Below are 20,112 nucleotides of genomic sequence, written 5' to 3' on the forward strand. Positions count from 1 at the left end.
TGATTCGAAGAATATCTTCCAATATTCTTGGGTGTATGAAGTATTTACAGAGCTCAAAATACCTCATACCATTTGGTCTTTAGTCACTTATAACAGAGCAATCACAGATATAATGTTAGAGAGTATGTCCTAACTATTGTTCGCATAGTTTACAATTGGAATGCCCAATTGTTGTAAACAATGTGAAGTGTCATTGATGGCGCTTCTGGTGGTGGTCAGACGTTTAAAACTGAAGTGTATCCTATGTATAACGAGTACATTACTCTGAAACAGCGTGTCAGTCGCTGAAAAAATATAGGGCTACTTGAATATCAAATCCGCGACTATTTAAACGCTTTAGAATCATATAGAATTCTCACACCGCCATTTAAAAGGACTTAAGTTTCAAATGTAGATATGATAGAGCCCAGTAGGCTCAGGAATCTGTACACCAGTTGATTGACAGTTGAGAGGCGGGACCAAAGAGCCAAAGCTCAACCCCCCGCAAGCACAATTAGGCAATTAGATAAGTACTTGGGAAGAAAGCGACCACCACCACGGGTGTATAAGCGACCACCACCACGGGAGTAAAAGCGACCACCACCATCACGGGAGGCAAACATGGCTCTCGCCCGGCTCTTTTCTGCTCAGTGTACTCTGGCTCGAGCCCTGCTCCTCCCTCACACACACACGCCGTGGTATGTGCGACTAGTTATAGTTCTCTTAGTTAGGACTAGCTACATGTCCCTTTATGTATATATATTTGTGGAGACAATTTTACTTTTCACCGTGGAACGTTGCTAACAGTTCCAAGTTTCTCAATGTACAATTTATTTTACTACACTAAATTCTTAGTTCTGTACGCACAAGTAGTGTAGTTTATCAACACATTTGTTCAGTATAATACAGCGAGAGTTATTTTAGGCCAGAACATTAAACAAAAAAAAGAATTCAAGTAATCTTTCATTGTTTACTACACCTACAATCCATGCCAGACTTGTTTACATGATTTTATCTAAGGGCATTATATATCTAATGGCCTCGATGGGGACAGGCAGCCGATGGCTTGTCAAATGCCCCCATTTGTTGTAATGGTTCTGTCAAGCTGGATTTTGAAATTCGGCAGCATTTTGATATATACGGCTTCAATTGATCGTCCGTCCGATGGGTTTATAACTCATTGGAACCACAATGCATCTTCTGCATTGTGGCTTGTTGACTTTGAAACCGTTGCTCCTTGTTTGTGTTACATCTGACTTCGAAGTTCTTCTAAGTGGTCTGGATCAATAGCCTCCAAATTGTTCAATATTTTGAACAATATATTGTGTTATAAACTTGTGGAACTACCTACCCGCTGAAGCTGTAAATGCCAAAACTGTTGTATTTCAAAATGTCCTCGTCAAGGGTACTAGTGTTAGTGGCCCTCGGTAAATTCAGGTAGTTTTAAAAGTTTCGGTGAGATCAGAGTAGAAATACATGTTAGACAAGAGTGTTAGATTTTAAAGTAACATAATTGTCATTTTTTGGGACTATTACTTAAGATGACATTTAATTTTGCTGCCAAATACTGTAATGACATTACAGTATATAGTCTTAAGAGTCTGTTCTGATGATTGAAAGACTTGGTCAATCAGTGTCATAAGATCCTTTTCATTGGGACAACTGCTATTTTTTCAATTGGCCAATTGATTAAACACTCATGAATAGTAAAATTGATCGAACAATTGCAGGCGGGTGGAAATTCATCAGTAGAGTCGATTTACATTTCCTAATTTCATTTCATTTCCATTACATTTCATTCCATTTTACATTTCCATTTTTGTAAAGCCAGATCAACCTAATATTATGCAGAGGTGATACAATAATAATTATATATTTATTTAGGCAAAAAATATATACAGTACATTGCATACAAACAGATTGTAGGATTCATAGGTATGGCAAGTATGTTAAAGCTGTTAAAAACGCTTAGCATTTTGGGCATAACAAATTTGTACATTATTTTAGGGTGATTAGTTACATAGGGGATGAGATTTTAAAAGATACATTATTAAAGATGCAGCTTTCTTTTCTGTAATGCTGAATGTATTAGTGACCTTATAAAATACATAAATACTGTACTTACTAAGTATTGACTGTAATTTGATCTTTTTTTATATATAAAATTATTATAATACATTAGTATTTTCAAATTTGATCTTTTTTTATATGTAAAATTATTATAATACATTAGTATTTTCAAACAAATAGTATTAAGGGTACAACAATAGCCTACTGTAGTTGTGTTGTAAATATTTACATCCCTCTATTGTATGTGTTTTTTTTTTTATATATTTAGTTTGTGTAATGTATCTGTAACTAATGGTAGGGTTGCACTCTTTCAGTGTGTTGTCAGTGGCATGCAAGCAGACTGTTGCCGAACAGCTTGGTCTTCCTAACCCACCCAAACGACCCTTGTCTCCATATTTACGATTTATACAACAGTATTATGAAGAAAACAAAGCGAAGTTTCCCAAATTGTCTTCAAAAGGTATGTCACTAAATTATACATGGCTGTAAATGTATTACTACATTCTTAAATTTTTTCAATGCAGAATTTTTGATCTCTCTATCAATGTTTTTAAAGTCTGTTCCATGTGTTAGGTAGGCCTGCACAAGTACAGAGCAGAGACCTGGTAATATTATGGGGGTCCCTGTGGTGCTAGAGCCTAATGCACCAGGAAGCTACTCAGGGCTGTCCAAAAGCATTTCATAATACAGTATGTAGTATAAATTGCATAATTTTTCCAGAATTGAAATGTAAAATGAGAGAATAATGAGTGAAAGGAGTGTGTGATAAGTGTGTTGAAAAGTATGCTATAATAAACAGGGGGAATGTTAATGTAGAGGTAATAAAGGACTAAAAGATAGTACAGGAGTACCTCGGCTTACGAATTTAATCCATTCCCAGAGACTGTTCATAAGCTGAAAATTTGTAAACTGAAGCGAATTTCCCCGTAAGAAATAATGGAAATTGAATTTATCTGTTCCAGACTCCACAAAAAATTAACTTCAAAGTAAATTTTATACCCATTTCACCCAAATCTAAAGTTCTAAAGTATGTACAAGTTATTACTTACCTTTACTGATGACTCTTGTTGGCGTATGGAAGACAGGTTGGAGGGGGGAGGAGGGAAGAGGTTAGTGTTCGGCAGGGGAATCCTCTTCCATTATAACATCAGGCAGTGATGACTTCTCTGGGGTACACTCTCTGGCACGCTTTGCCTGCATACCACTAGGACCTGCTTCTGGCTTGCTTGTCTTACTAAGAATCTGTCTAAAGACACTTATTTTTCCCTACATTTTAACACTTGTCTGCAGTAAGACATCACATTATCATTTAAAAGGTCAATGCAGTGGCCTGCTACAGCTTTATTTGGGTGAGTTTTTCAATAAAACATTACAGTTCTTACGATACTTCACACATTTTCTTAATGAGGAAGGGACATCCTCTACTGCCTCTACTCACAACTATTTTCTTTGGTTGAACCTTACCACTGACTTTCTTGGGACCCATGGCAAGATATATAATAATTACTTTTATGTTCAAATACCCAAAAAATCCAAAAAACACTGATTCTTTACAAAGAATTTGGGCACAATTGTCACTAGGTGAGAGCCATTGGTAAACTGAGGCGCGATTGCCATGCCACCACGCACTAGGTCGGCCCATACGTGTATCAACAAACTCGTTTCCTGAGGCAAAGTTCGTAACTCGATTCAAATTTTCCAAAGAAATTGGGCTCGTAACCCAAAAAGTTCGTAAATAGGGGCATTTGTAAGCCGAGGTGTCACTGTATCATACTGTGTACATACCCATCCCTTATACTGTACTGTATATGTAAATTAAGGTTTTCTATAAAAATGGGCAGTGCTTATTAAACATTAGAAATTAGTGTGAGAAAAAGCATCTGGTATAAATACAATATATGGGATGGGTATAGAAATACAGTGCACCCTCGAATCAGTGAACTATATGGGAACAACCCCAAATTCGTTGCAATTGGAACTGCCTCCTGGAAGCCCATACAGTGTTTGTGAACAAAAACTGAGAAATCTGAAAATGAAAATGAACCAGTTCATTTGATTTTCAATGTGCTCCTGGTTGATCCTGGTTGATGGGGTTCTGGGAGTTCTTCTACTCCCCAAGCCCGGCCCGAGGCTAGGCTTGACTTGTGAGAGTTTGGTCCAAAAGGCTGTTGCTTGCAGCGGCCCGCAGGCCCACATACCCACCACAGCCCGGTTGGTCCGGCACTCCTTGGAGGAATAAATCTAGTTTCCTCTTGAAAATGTCCACGGTTGTTCCGGCAATATTTCTTATGCTTGCTGGGAGGACGTTGAACAACCGCGGACCTCTGATGTTTATACAGTGTTCTCTGATTGTGCCTATGGCACCTCTGCTCTTCACTGGTTCTATTCTACATTTTCTTCCATATCGTTTACTCCAGTATGTTGTTATTTTACTGTGTAGATTTGGTACTTGGCCCTCCAGTATCTTCCAGGTGTATATTATTTGATATCTCTCTCATCTTCTTTCAAGTGAGTACATTTGGAGGGCTTTGAGACGATCCCAATAATTTAGGTGCTTTATTGCGTCTATGCGTGCCGTATATGTTCTCTGTATTCCCTCTATTTCAGCAATCTCTCCTGCTCTGAAGGGGGAAGTGAGTACTGAGCAGTACTCAAGACGGGACAACACAAGTGACTTGAAGAGTACAACCATTGTGATGGGATCCCTGGATTTGAAAGTTCTCGTAATCCATCCTATCATATTTCTGGCTGTCGCAATATTTGCTTGGTTAAGCTCCTTAAACGTTAGATCGTCAGACATTATTATTCCCAAATCCTTTACATGCTGTTTTCCTACTATGGGTACATTTGATTGTGTTTTGTACTTTGTATTATGTTTAACACTTTCGCGCTTAGGATTATCCATGAGTCGTCACCGTATTTTCTTACGTTTCCGCATAACAGACGACGCCTGTAGTCCATCGAAAAAATATTTGTATAAAATCCATTTATTATCCGAACAACTTGGGAATAGTATACAAATGTTTGCCATGAAATTTACGTTTTCTCTAATAGCCGAACAGCTTATAAAAGAAAACGGTGTGGCAGTGAATCATCGTGGTAAAACAATTGTATTATTGACACGACGAGTGTAATCGACGTAGTTTTTATATATGTTGCCGGTCGAACGCATCCTTATGTGACCTTTAATTCTTATGTTCTTATAGAACATTCTATTGCGAGCACATTGGTACAAAAATGAAATACATACATCGACAAATAATGTCAGGACAGTGAATTGAATATACACTTTTCAAAGCGAGTTTCGCCGATATGCTGCCGCGGGTAACACTTCGGCCACTTCCCACATTGTTTTGGGTGGGCTACGACATTAAATCTATATTTATATGCATATGTCCGTGTAGAGAATTTTATTGCGATTCCAATGACGCCACAATTAGTGATGTAGGACAACTGTAGGCTTCGCAACCATTAAGAGAGTGGAAACATTTTGTTGCTGTTTGGCGCTCTTGGCGAGTGATCTGAATAGTTTTTTATTTGGTGTTGATAGTCCTTATGCTTGGGCGGCATTTTATAGGTATGCTCTTATAGACAATTTCATTGCGAACACAGTGATACCAAATTTAAATACGTGCGCCTTAAATTATTGTCAGGACAGTAAAAAGAGTGTACACTTTTTCGGTCTTACCGCATAGGCGCGCGGAGCGCCGAAAGCATCTAGGGTATTATTTTTTTTTGAGCGCCGAGAGTGCGAAAGTGTTAAGGTCCTCATTTTTACCGTACCTGAGTACCTGGAATTTATCACTGTTAAACATCATGTTATTTTCTGATGCTCAGTGGCTTTCCCAAGGCCCCAACTCTTTCTTCTATTGTTGCCGCCATCTACAAAAATCATTATTAACGTGATTGGAGCCATATTAAGTTAACGGTCATACCCTAATGTTTCCCATGCTTTATTTGATGATTCCACTGAGGGAATATAATTTTAACCTAATGGGGAACTTTCCCTCCAGCCTGTGAACTCTGTCCCAACGTCCCAAGCAAATCCACACATCCCCCCCCCTCTTAAGCAAACAAAGGTTCGTGTAATCGGGTGAGTAAATCCAGCCTGGAAAGTGCATTTCAACCAGAGATTTGCTGAATCGAGGTTCTACTGTATTTGAGAGATGAGGTATGAATGAAAGGGTTGAAGGAATAAAATATGGTGTGATATAGGAGTGAAATGCAATACACTTGTATGATAGACATGTTAGTAGGATGCCTGAAAAACTTTTAACAAGAAAGGTGTAGAAGATTTATATAAGTGGATAGTATGGTAGAAGCAAATGACCAGACTCCTGGGTAGGGTGAGTGGAGCAGTACATGAAAACAAGGGTAGGGGGAGTTGAAAGTGTGAAAGGTATGTATGGTGATGGAACTTCCTAGTGAAGCTTCTGTTGTGGCTTCCCACTAATGGGGAGTTCTTGGGCACGATTATGGCATCAAGGCTTTAGATAGGTAGAATTTTATTTTTATAACGTCCAGATAATAAAAGTACATGCTCATTGTAATACAATACCCGCCAAACACACACTGAAACTATGACGTTGGTACAACGTTTGAACAAGTTTTAACACCACCTAACCAGTTATTACAACCAATATAGCAAGTTGTAACAACGTTCTAATACGTCATAAACATGTTAAGCCAAGATGTAACAACTTTATTTCAAGTTGTAACAAGCGGAAAATAGAGACAGTTTCGGTTTGTGTTTCCAGGGTATTCACCTGGTTATAGTAATGACTTTCAAATTTTGTTCTTGTATTTCAGAAATATTTGCCAAGTCAGTTCAAGACTGGAGAAATACAAATGCAGATGATAAGCTCAAGTGGACATCACAGTATGAGAAAGAAAAGGCGGTATATGACATCCGGTATGTTTGAGGCAGTCATTGGTTGAATAAGTTTATTATGGATGTTATATCTATTCTGCAGCCTGTGGCAAAAGTGTTTCAGAGAAAATCATGGATAAGGGACCTGATCCCAATATTCTTTTAGCTAAGTTATTTACAATATTGATCTAGTTATACTTAACAATAACTATATTGCAAATACAGTATTTGAAAACAGCCAGATAGTAGGTAAACACAGAGATATACTGTAGGAAGTTTATTCTATGAATACAGTAGTTGAAAGAAAGCAAGCTCAGGGAGGTGAGAATATCTATCCAAATGTAGGACACTTCAGGTCAAGAGGTCAGGCATCATAGTTGCAAGAGTCAGTGGCATCAGAGGAGGCTGCTTGGGAAGGAGACTTTCTTGAATACAGTTGGAGATACAGCAAATCTCCAAACAAATATGAACCGGGTCTTTCAATGGGCAACAACAAGCAACATGGACTTTCTATGAAGAAAAATTCCGGCTCCTTCACTATGATAAAAACGAAACGGAATGCTGCTAGAGGACATGAGAGATGTTTTCCTGGTACTGGTAACAGGCAGAGTGAATTGCCATTCTAGCTTGCCCATATTTGTTTAGGTGCAAGGACATTGGTGATGTTTTACTGGATGTGAAATTGGTCCTTAGTGTAGGGTAGAGAGGGGTGAGGTGCTCGAGCAGTTTTAGGGCACAATTGTTAGATTGTAGTGGAAGGCAGGTCACTACAACTGTGTGTGCACTATCTACAGTAGGGGAACTTACAACATTTATTTCATAGTTCTGATCTGCATACTTGTACTCAACTAAAAAATGTATTACCTTTGCAAATATTGTACTCTAATTTTTTATAGTTCACATACTGTATATTACTTTATACATAAAATATTTATACAGTGTATAATTTACGGGGTGCTTGTGTGGGTGTTCAGTGGACTGTTTGTCGAACTTGAGCTCCAGCTCCTGTGCTCTACTGTCCCATGTCATATATTGTGCATAAACATGTGTCGAGTAAAATCACTGGTATCCAAACACTAATACCAGAACCTAGAACACCTGCTATACATATCTCCATATCAAATTGAAAATACCATTAACACATGCCAAGCACTCCATGCTACAGTGTACTGTATATATATATTAATATTTAAATTAAACAAAAAAGTTATTCATTGCATAAATGAAATATAATTATTCTCTTCAAAGGATCCTTATTGCCTGCCATTAAGCTCCCCACAGTTTCCCCCAGTTTCTACCTTTAATTCAGAACCTCCTCTCACTCCCAGACCACAGTACTGTTTGGTTTTTAGATATTTCATTTTGGGGGGGGGGGGACATTCTCTTGTTAGTGTCGCCATGGAGCACGGACACACACACGGACCTATCACCACGGAGCACGGACACACACAAATGGACCTGTCATCATGGAGCACGGACACACACACACACATGGACCTGTCACTACGGAGCACAGACACACACACATGGACCTATCACCACTGAGCACGAACACACACGGACCTGTCACCACAGACACACACACACGGACCTATCACCACTGAGCACGAACACACACGAACCTGTCACCACAGAGCACAGACACACACGGACCCGTCACCACGGAGCACACACACACACACGGACCTGTCACCACAGAGCACAGACACACACGGACCCGTCACCACGGAGCGCACACACACACGGACCTGTCACCACAGAGCACAGACACACACGGACCCGTCACCACGGAGCACACACACACACGGACCTGTCATAGTTTCATTGTATTTCTTTCATTTATCCTGGGGTGAAATGGCTAAAGTATTCAAATGAATGAATGAATGAAAGGGTATAACAAAAGGAATTTTAATCAGGTGTGACTCTTAATATGTTAACACAAAATGGAATGTGAAACAATTGATAAAAATTGGAGAAGTTTACATTCAGAAATTTGATTTCCCAATTCACTTTCAGCTACTGTTGTATGAACTTTCTTAGTTATTTTGTTTATCTGGTAACTAGTTCTTTTAGGTACAGTACTACCAATCATATGAGAAGGTCAAACTTGGTTATTTTGAATAACTTCCATCATTCTTGGGTGACCAAACCACACATCAGAAAATGGAGAAACAAATGATGTTTCGGTCCGTCCTGGACCATTATCAAGTAGTATGATGGAAGAGAAAAAAAAGATACGGGCAAATAAATAAGGTAAGAGTGAGGTGAGAGGTAAGAGAAATGGGTAAGAGTAAGATGAAAGGAAAGAATTGGATGAGGTATGAATAAGAAGTTAAGAACAGGGTAGGAAACAGGGAATTGGCTTAAGTCAGATCCCGTTTGTTATGAAGAGTTAAGAAGAAAATGAAGCATTAAGTCTGCAGACACAAACATTGTTCTCTTCTGTCATGTTAGGGACTCAAATAATCCTATAGATTGGTCTTCTAAAATAATCTTTCCCAGTCTCTGCACTGACACCGTCTTGTTGAATCGGTTCTGATCCGCAACGTACCCAACATGAACCTTAGTCTTGGCTTTGTTGCTGTTGACTCTTCCCTTTCACGGAACATACTTAAATGCTCTAGCCTTCTTAACATATGTGATCTGACCAAGGCCTACCCGCTTTTTCTTACCTTTCCTCTTGCCGTCCTCTTAATCTTACCTTCATCGAATTCTTACCTTTCATCTTACTCTTACCTTTTTCTTTTACTTGCCCCTTACCTTCCTCTCTCGCACGACGTGATAATGGTCCAGGATGGACCGAAATGTCCTCGTTTCTCCATTTTCTTGTGTGTGGTCTGGTCATCATATCTTCAGCCATGTTATTGTGACTTATCATCTGCATGCTTAGGTTACATATTACTATGGGTATATTCATCCAAGATAAGGATTTCAATAACCTGTGTATGACCAATGTGTAACTTTGATATGTCATATGGTTCAATATTTTTCCAATTTAAAAAGCATAATTATTTCTTTAGGTATAGTGATTATGTGAAGCAGCTGAGCCCAAACCAGTTAGACAGTATAAAGATTTTAAAAAAGAAGCGATCTGATGAGAAAATTAAGAGACAACAGCGACGTGAGAAAAAGAAGGAATGTGAAGAACTTGGGAAGCCCAAATATCCCGGAAATGCCTTCATGCTCTATTTGTCAACACTAGATAGAGGAGATGCACCAGCTAAGGTAACTTTTGTTGCCTTATTAGTAAATTAGATTAATGCTATTCTTATAAAGTACTGTAGTTCATTGAACATTAGCCTAACAAGACTGAACATGAACAATCTAATTGGGGACAAAAAGATACACCTGACTGAATTCTACTGTAATTAGGTAGATATAGTAGCCCTTTACCATGTAGAGTACCAAGTTACAAATCTGTTCCATTCTTTGCAAAAACAGAAAAAAAAACATTTAGAATTTTATTTATTTCTTTTTTATTTTTATTTTATTTCTGCAGTCCACATGATGGTGAGATGTGTTTATTTCAACTTGAAAATTTTTACCATGTTACATCCCACACTCATTCATCTCTACTTCCCTCATCCATTCCTCATTCCTCACTTATTTCTTGCCATTACGTTATCCATTCCTATCTTGCTCATTTATTAATGTCAATGAAGATTGGAAAAATTGTATTTTTCCTGCATTCTTTTCTACACAATATATTTTGGTGCCTAATTTTACCCTTGCCATTTATTAATGTTTGTCCATGTTCTATTTAATCATGTCTGCAGGGATTTTGTGGTTTTTGTTTTTATGCCTGAATTTTGTTTTCAGTCATCGAAGAGTTAGCGTTAACTTTTATTATAGTACCTGGAACAAGTACAGAAGGAATTTGAAGTATCATGTTTAGGCAACTAATTATACACCTTAGTAACTGTTGTGGAACATTGTATATTAATTGCAAAGATGTAAGCAATTTGGGTTTACACAATTGTTGGCATATCGGGTGTTAAAAATTACGGTAAGATCACTGGTCCTTGAACATTTAAAAGTTGTTGATGTTCTAAGTGGACTAAGAAATATTTCTATTAGGTTTTTGTAGAGCTTATGTTACGTATTAAGAGATGTTGTTTTATAAGATGACACTGGAATGGAATATGGTTTATTGTACATGTAATCCCCATAGGAATACCAACAGAAAATGGTGGCATTTAGAGTTTTGTTTCACATACAAGTCTCCAGACACCCAAGCATTTGTCTCCAGATGGCAAGACGAAGATATAATGTAGAATTTGAATTTCAGGAAAGTTGAAATAAATTACAGTGGGTACTACAAGGATATTACCTGGTTGATACCTGGTTGATGGGGTTCTGGGAGTTGTTCTACTCCCCAAGCCCGGCCCGAGGCCAGGCTTGACTTGTGAGAGTTTGGTCCACTAGGCTGTTGCTTGGACTAGGTGGATATTAGGTGGTGCGAGGCATTAAGATCTAGGCCACACTCTCTGCAAAATCACAGTTAGGCAAGCTCACATACATACCCACCTGTGACTACTGAAGGGAGTACTAGCCTTGTTGTGCTCGGCAAATATTTTGTTTAATGTTGTTGAAATTAAGAGTTCTTTGTCATATCTGTTTTTGATGTTGTAGATGTAGGTAGATTTCATGACATCTTGCAGTGCAATCCACTTGTTATCCACCAGTACAGTATACAAGTATTTCCTTGCCATCCAGAAAGAGGCCTTTCATTACATATAATGCATTTTTTTTCTAGGAGTTTATGTCTGGAGCAGCTAAACAGTGGAATATGTTACCAGAAGAAACGCAAATTGTATATCGCGAAAAGGCAAAGGAAAGCTTAAAAATATATCAGAATGACCTCGCAGAATGGGAAGTTAAGTAAGTAGATGCCTTTTTTTTTATCTAGTCATCAATATTTCCTTCTCTACTAGTGTGTGTGTAGCAGGATTGTGACCTCGTCCAACTCTAACTGTGGGTCGGTGCTCGATGAGGTAGGTAGGTTTCGTGATAGAAGAGGTTGTTTGGATTGGATATTTGTATTGCAGGTCGGCCGAGCGGACAGCACACTGGACTTGTGATCCTGTGGTCCCGGGTTCGATCCCGGGCGCCGAAGAGAAACAATGGGCACAGCTTCTTTCACCCTATGCCCCTGTTACCTGGCAGTAAAATAGGTATCTGGGTGTTAGTCAGCTGTCACGGGCTGCTTCCTAGGGGTGGAGGCCTGGTCGAGGACCGGGCCGCGGGGACACTAAAGCCCCGAAATCATCTCTTGATAGCTCAAGATAACTCAAGAATTGAAATATCTACTGGAGAAGCCATATGAGAAAGTTTGTAAGTTGTACATTATATGGCATTATGGGCATGAGCACATGCCAGAATTAACAGAGGACTTGGAGTGTGGTGGTGATCATATTTCTGGTTGATCATTTTCTGTTCAATGATCTTGAAGACTTATAGAATTTGCTGTTTGTCTAGATAGGGTCATGAGTGACTAGTTTGACAGTATTAATATAAATATATGCCAAGATTATGTAATATTCCTTGTGGTGTCAGGAAGCCGTTCAAGGTAAGATCATTTTTGTTTAGAAGAGAATCATGGGAATTTGTCTAGAATAGGATCAGTGAAAGCATTATTGATATAACTAGAAGACTGCTAAAGATGAATGTAGACAACACTAAAGTTGTGGTGGAGAGAAATTGGAATTCTTTACTGTATATGAAATTGGTGTGAATGGACAGATACTAAATGTATTTGATCAGTTTTACCCCTAGGCTGCAATTGTTATCTATGGACGATAACTAGGGACTGCATTTTTCATCAATAGACGATTTAAACAATTATTGTCTGGGGTTTTACATGTATGATGCAAATATAGGTATAATAGGTCTATGTGATGTACAGGCATACCTCAGAATAAGAGTTTAATCCGTTCCTGGAGACGCCTCGCCTTCCGAAAACTCGCATTCCGAAGTTAATTTCCCCATAAGAAATAAAGGGAAATGAATTAATTCGTTCCTGACTACCCCAAAAACCCCACATCAAACTAAATTTTTATACCTAATTTACCTAATTCATCTAAATAAACCTACAAAACTGTGTTCCAGTTATTACTTACCTTGCTGTCGAGTGCTGTAGGCGTATGGAAGATGGTGAGGAGGGGGGAGGAGGAGAGGAGTTACTGTTTGGAAGGGGAGTCCCCTTCCATAATCACATAACCCCATGCCTTGTAACACTATGGATACCACTTCTCTTTCTAAATTTTTCAAACCAGCCCCTGCTTGCCTTAAACTCTTTCTTATCTGCATCACTCGTTGCAGGGGTATTCTTTAGAAGGTCTTCGTGCAACACCCTGGCTTTCTCACAAATAATGGCCTCCGAAACACTATCACCCCTCAACTCCTTGTCGTGTATCCAAATTAATAACAACTTTTCCACTTCAAGTATTTGTGGTCTTTGTGCCGTTAATGTTCTTGCTCCTTTTGCCACTTTAGCACCCATAATCTTATTTTTCTTCTTAAGTATAGTGCATATTGTTGATGTGGCTTTGTTGTACTGCCTACAAAGTTCAACAACACGTGTACCGTTCTCATGCTTCCGAATGATCTCTTGTTTCTCCTCTATTGTCATCCTCTATTGTCATCCTCACATGAGCTTTCTGGCCTTTATCCTTACCACTGGCTTTCTTGGGACCCATGGTGAGATATATAATAACAAATTGTATAGACAAATCACCAAAAATCCAACAAAACACTGAAAATCCGCGAGAAGAATTGATGTGGGGGTAGTCACTGAGCGCGAGACAATAATAAACTGAGGGGCGGAGGGGCGACGAACGCGCTAGGTCGGCTGTACGCGTATCAACAAACTCGCGTCCAAACTCGCCTCCCGAAGTAACCCTCGCCTTCTGAGACAAATTTTTGGAGTAAATACACCTCGCCTTCCGAAAACCTCGCATACAGGGACAATCGCATTCCGAGGTACCACTGTAATGGAGTTTACCTTGACCATAAAAAATCCTGCTACCATTTCATGTTACGAATGCGGTTATCGTCATGAATGTTATTAGGGGAATGCTATCATCATCATATGACAATTTAAACGATAATTCTCTGGGTTTCTTCTTTCCCTCATAGCGCTAATGAGTGAGAGTTGCATGAAGTGTTGCTTGTTGGGTTTCTTTCTAGGGCAGTTCTTTTGATCTTTTAGGATGTAGATTGTACAGGTTAACCAGACAGTGATCCGTTTCATTTCACCTATCTTTCTGGGTCCTTCCCCAGTCATTATCAATTATGACATACTATAAATATGAAGTGCTCATAGGCCATATCTCCCTGCACCTCTCTGAGGGGACCAGGTTCTGGCTCATGGTCCCTGGTAGGCATAAAGACTCCTGTGACTGATGACCCATAACTAACATAGCACATACCAGTTCAATAGCTTCAGGGAGCCTCCAAGGCTTGCCTAGAAAAATGGCATTTCATTACATTCAACACTGGTTTTTTTTTGTTTAATTTTTATATTTATTGTGCATAGGCGGGTATGACTCCATAGCCTATGTCTTAGGGTTAAATTATATGACGATAACCTCTGTCGAAAGGTTAAAGCATAGGTAATTCCTTTTTTGCTCAAAAAGTTATCCTTAATGTTCAAAACACAAAATAAATAATAAATAATTTCTAAATAAGAAATGCTGAAAACGTTCCATTAACCATCACAGGTGAGTATGTTACATACAATTTACATTACAACAACATTTTAATCCTTTCTTTATAATAATGTTACAGTACAATAGTTCAATTAAAACAAAATTAGTTTTTGGTTTATAGTGAAAAGTCAATCTTTACCCTACATAATGTAAGATAAATAAATGTTATCAAATATTAAAGAATCGTTTTAAGAATCAGAAATCATGATAAATTTCTGTTGGTTCCCATACCGATTCTGAATACAGTACCGTACTGAAAATGCTCGATTGTGTGTATATGTATTGTCTATCTTTCCAGTTCTAAGTATTTTGTATGTGATCATGTTTCCAGGTTTTTCTCATTTTTTAGTGATGTGACTTGTAGTGTGTTTAATCTTCCTTCCTAACTTTCAACATTTGGCTCTTGTGCTAGTCTTGTGTAAGGTGTTGTATTTTTCACTGTCTGAACAAACAGTTTTCTTGTATCTTGACCATCTCTTTCAGAATGTTGAAAGCTGGCAGAGCAGATTTGGTCCGTGTGAATCAGCTCAAAGAAGAATTTTTAATCAATCGCCCATCCCAAAAGGGTAAAAACTAGGGACTCGCATCAGGTGATGGTGAGGAACAGTCCATTAGTACTGTTGTTGACTTCTTACCCATTTTCCATGATCCAATGGTGACGAATATTTTTCAGCACAAACCAAAGAAAAACAGAAATGACCAGGAAACCCTAGCAGAGTCGGTAAAAAATAGGAAAAAAGCAATCTCAGAAATATTAATAAAGAAAAAGAGAGAGCATTCAGCTTTTGTGGTTTCTGGTATGGAAATGGGCCATAAAAAGAGGAAGAAAAAGAAAAGGAATGGATGTGAAACTTCCGATAGTAATCAAGCCAACTCTGTTAAAGTGGGAATAACGGGAGGGTTAACCAGTGAGGTTATTCCATCTTCAGAACCATTCTCTGGAAATAAGCTAGCATCAGCCGGTCAAATGCCGGGTGAAGTGGCTTTGAATAAGAAACCAGGCTTTGGACTTTCCAAATTATCACTTGAGAAAATGAGTATCCAGTTTGGAAGTGTGGGGGAAAGTATATGCAAAAACTTTGTTGGTAAAGATTTTTCTGACGTGCCATTGATATTTGAGAAAGCATTCAGTATCTATGGGGAATGCAGCTTTTTAAATGCATATACCAAGTTTTGTAAATCTGCTGGTAATTTTCATGAACTTGAAGTAACCAAATTGCTGAAAGTGTACATCAAAAGAGAAGAATTACTGGCAAGCAGTGCTAGATTGCAGGAAGTGTGGGTTTCTAGCAATGTAACGAATTTCTCACAAACTTCAAGACAACGTTATAGAAGTATATATGTCGCTGAAATTGACCTAATAAATGTTAAGGATGATAAACAGCTCTTGTCCAGCCATACTGCACCAAAAGAGTTACTGGTGCTGTCCCTCAGTGAAAAAGAGCCTGCAAAATCATCTGATCTGGAAGGTAAACTGAAATATTTAGGTTGTGCAAAGCACGGCTTTAATTTGCCGGCAGTTGTCTCAGAATGTTTAGTCGATGATGGATGTATATCTAGGATTGTACATACGTTGGGTGACCAGTCTTATTTGAACGGACTAAAATTCAGGGTACTTCATATATTAGTACAAAGCGAGGACACATTTTTCAAAGATAAAGCTGTTAATCTAGCTCCCATTAATTCTAAAGATGTCATTAGTATGGAAGGAGTTTCATCTTTCCAGTGTCATTTATCTCATGTTAAAATATTAGGTAAACCTGTACATTATCCAGTGATGTCATTGTTCATTGATTCAGATAATCATTCTTGTTGCCTGAACTTAAGTCTTGCACATTTTTTAAGCATGATAATGATAAGCATAATTTTATACTGTGTAATTAAATAAATCTAAATATACATGCACATGTAAATTATAATTTCCCCATTTCCCACCTTAATACTTTTATGGGGTTAGGAGATACCAGCCCAGAGAAGAATGGTGAAAGATATATTAAAAAAGGTTAGATAAATGTCATCCACACTGCTGTGTGGTTGCTAGATGCTGGCTACCTACTCTTTCACAGGCACAGTCTTAATGTAGCGAGGGTACAGCATGCTATACCCTCGCATGCTGTACCGCTGCTTATCTACCGCATCCTCTGCGGTAGATAAGCATGCTATTTTTGGATGATTGAGTGTGGTTCCTGCAGCCCTTTTTCCTTTTGATGAGGCCACATGCAACAGATGTACATAAGGCTCTATAGTACTAGGATTCCAATTTGGGTCATGAGATCCATTAACTGGAGTTTTGGAGATCAACACATCCAGTGTTGATGGATGGGTCTTCCCCATCCAAAGTTTCAATGGGAAGGTGGTCTTTGCACTCATTGACCTTCCCTGTAATTCAATGAGGGTTTCCACATTGAATGATTGCCCTTGCTCCTGTTCTTAACCCACTATGATAGACATTCCTGTATCAGCCACTGATCCCACAACTTTACAGTTTTGACTGCATCATCCTCTGATCTCTCTGGTGATCATCTGCTCTCCATGTTTCATTTGACCAAATGTGACCAGCTCTCCATCAACTGTCTCTCCCTCGCTGCTTGTAATGACGGCATTGTGTGCACTCCTTTGTGCTTGTAGGAAGTCATGTCATAGCACCTGTACTCGACTCTGTACTAGTAGCTTGAATTAAGCCACATTAATATGTTTCGACATTTACATGGGCCAAATATTGTAAGCTTAATTACTCGGACAAGAATACAGATGTTGATCTAAAGATCCATATCACTTTCAATCATCTGTGGGCACCAACGTTACTCTCCAACCCTGATAGTATGGCACACGCTTTATCGAAATCCAGTCTTAAGAACTAGCCGACTGCCTTGTCTGCTTTATATTGAGTAGGTTCTGTTAATGAGTACCAAAAATGTATGATTAAATTCTTGCATTAGAACTCTCATTATGCTGCCCCATATTTTGGGTAGAGGCCCCTATTTTAGCATGGAAATGCACTTTACAACCAGTACATACAGGTTTTAATAATCAATTGTTATTTGTTATATTAGATATTTCTTTGTTATTTATTATTATAATATGTTATTTTGTTATTGTTTTAATATATATTGCATTATGAACACAGGACACCATACAACCTGTCCTACAAAGAACGTCATTTTTGCTCATGTGTGTTACACAAGGAAAAAAATTTTTGTACTAGAAAACGGGAGCAGCTCACGAGTGACGTACTGTCCCATTTTCTGTTTTGGGACATCTGGTAGGTTAGGATAGGACACTTTAAATTGACTGTTTTCTTTACGTTGGGAAACATTAGGAGGACAGGTTGCACCATATATCATTGAGTAACTTTATAGCAAAACCTAGTAATCTGAATTTCTGTTGAAAGAACTTGAACTCAAATTTATTTGGGTTACGTGAAGATTCAGATTTATCAGAATTCTGATTTGTGAGCTCTGATTTGTGAGCTCTGATTGTGAATTCTGATTTTACTGTATTTATAATACAGTACTTAAATTCGGTAAAAATGAGAAACTTGTATGGAATACATGATAGTCAGATAGAAAATGTAACGTAAAGGATCTGGGAATAATGTCGAATGACCTAATGAATATTAAGCATAACTTTGCAAACATAGCATCAGCCAGAAAATTATAAGGTGGATTATGAAACCTTCAAATTCAGGGATTCCTCCACAATGCTTCTATTCTTCGAATGACTTGTGCTGCCCCACATTGAGTACTGCTCAGTTCTTCTTCCTTTCCCTGTTAAAACAGGAGAGAGATATATAAAATAGAGGGAATTCAGAGAACATAGCATGCACAGACATTATGGGGCGGTCTCAAAGCATTCAAAATACTCTCTCAGAAATGAAGCAAGATAGGTATCATATACACATGGAAGGTAGTGGAAGATTGGGTCCCAAATATACAAAACAAAATATAAACTTACTGGAGTGAAAGATATGGTAGAAAAAGCACAATCATAGAACACTGTGTATGAACATCAGAGGTCCCTGGCTCTTCATCCTTCTCCCATCAAATACAGTGGAACCTCAATTCAGTGAACCTCGATTCTACGAATCCCCAGTTGGAGCACACACTTTCCATGCCAGATTGGCTTGCTTGATTCGACGAGCAAGAGTTCTCTGAAGCAGAGGATGTGTGGATTTCCTCAGGATGTTGGGACTGAGTTCATAGATGGAGGGAGCATTATAAGAAATACAGTGGAACCTCTGTTTTCGAATGCCCGTGTTTTTAAATTTTTTGGTACTCGAGCTTAATTTCTTTGAAAAATTTGATTTGGTACTCGTTGTTTGCCTCAGTGTTTGGAATTTGTTTATACACATAATTGTAATGCATGAGTGACAAGGCAATTTTTTACTGAGCAGGTGAATGAAGTGGTGTGCCCTGCCATTAAAAAATATCTGCAGGTGAAGAGTTTGCCACTCAAGGCCCTGCTTCTCCCCAGCAATGCTCCTGCTCATCCTCCAGGCTTGGAGGATGCATTGTCGGAGGAATTTAGTTTTGTTACAATAAAGTTCCTTCCTCCCATCACCACTCCTCTAATTCAGCCTATGGACCAGAAAATTATTTCCAATTTCAAGAAACTTTATGGCAGGGCACTTTTCTGGAAATGTGGCGAAGTGACTGATGCCACACAACTCATCCTCAAAGAGTTCTGGAAAAACCATTTTCACAGTCTGAGTGCTTTAAACCTCATAGACAAAGCCTGGGAAGAAGTGACTCTATGAACCATGATCTCTGGCTGGTGAAAATTGTGGCCTGAATGTGTTGCAGACATAGACTTTGAGGGGTTTGAGCCTGAACTTGAAGTGCCTCTTGTTGAGGAAATTTTCTCTGAGCCAGAAATTGGGCTTGGAGTTGGATGGTGCTGATGTGGAGGAGTTGGTGGAGGAACGCAGCGAAGAATTAACCATTGATGAACTCCAAGCCCTTCCAAAGGAGCAGCAACAAGAGGCAGCTGAGGAAACTTCAGGGGAGAAGGCAGTAGAGGAAATTTCTTCAGGGGAGGAGGAGGTAGTAGAGGATGTTCCTTCTTCAACATTAAAGAAATGATGTTCAATATGGGAAGAAATGCAAAGTTTTGTTGAAAAGTCTCACCCAGATAAAGCTGTAGCAGGCCATTGTGTTAACCTTTTTAATGACAATGTGATGGCTCATTTCAGACAAGTGTTACAACGTCGGGAAAAACAAGTGTTGCTAGACAGGTTTTTAGTGAGAAAAACAAACAGTGAGCCACAACCAGGTCCTAGTGGTATGCCTGCAAAATGTAAGAGAAGAAGTACCCCAGAAATGTCATCACTGCCTGGTGTTATAATGGAAGGGGACTCCCCTTCCTAACACTAACACATCTCCTCCTCCCCCCCCCCCCCCTCCTCACCATCTTCCATATGCCAACAAGAGTCCTCCATAAAGGTAAGGAACCAATGAGTAGTTTTCTGTATAAAACATATTTTTT

At 38.8% G+C, this 20,112-nt stretch overlaps 1 protein-coding gene across 1 annotated transcript; it reads left to right on the top strand.

Moving 5' to 3' along the window:
- The first annotated feature begins 417 nt into the window (after nt 1-417).
- Nucleotides 418-16,533, top strand: LOC123770701 (transcription factor A, mitochondrial). Its single transcript, XM_045762806.2, has 6 exons — nt 418-677; nt 2,364-2,509; nt 6,859-6,961; nt 9,940-10,144; nt 11,676-11,800; nt 15,112-16,533. The coding sequence occupies exons 1-6, from the start codon at nt 601-603 to the stop codon at nt 15,203-15,205; spliced, it is 750 nt and encodes a 249-aa protein (XP_045618762.1). The 5' UTR covers nt 418-600; the 3' UTR covers nt 15,206-16,533.
- Nucleotides 16,534-20,112: the final 3,579 nt, after the last annotated feature.

Source organism: Procambarus clarkii, chromosome 56, assembly GCF_040958095.1.
Source record: "Procambarus clarkii isolate CNS0578487 chromosome 56, FALCON_Pclarkii_2.0, whole genome shotgun sequence".
Lineage (NCBI taxonomy): Eukaryota > Metazoa > Arthropoda > Malacostraca > Decapoda > Cambaridae > Procambarus > Procambarus clarkii.

What these genes read in the sequence shown, in the direction of transcription:
- LOC123770701 (XM_045762806.2), top strand. Translation starts at nt 601, where the DNA reads ATGGCTCTCGCCCGGCTCTTTTCTGCTCAGTGTACTCTGGCTCGAGCC. An exon ending in TCCCAAATTGTCTTCAAAAG is followed by an intron (nt 2,510 to 6,858) that starts GTATGTCACTAA and finishes CTTGTATTTCAG; the next exon opens with AAATATTTGCCAAGTCAGTT. An exon ending in CTCGCAGAATGGGAAGTTAA is followed by an intron (nt 11,801 to 15,111) that starts GTAAGTAGATGC and finishes CATCTCTTTCAG; the next exon opens with AATGTTGAAAGCTGGCAGAG.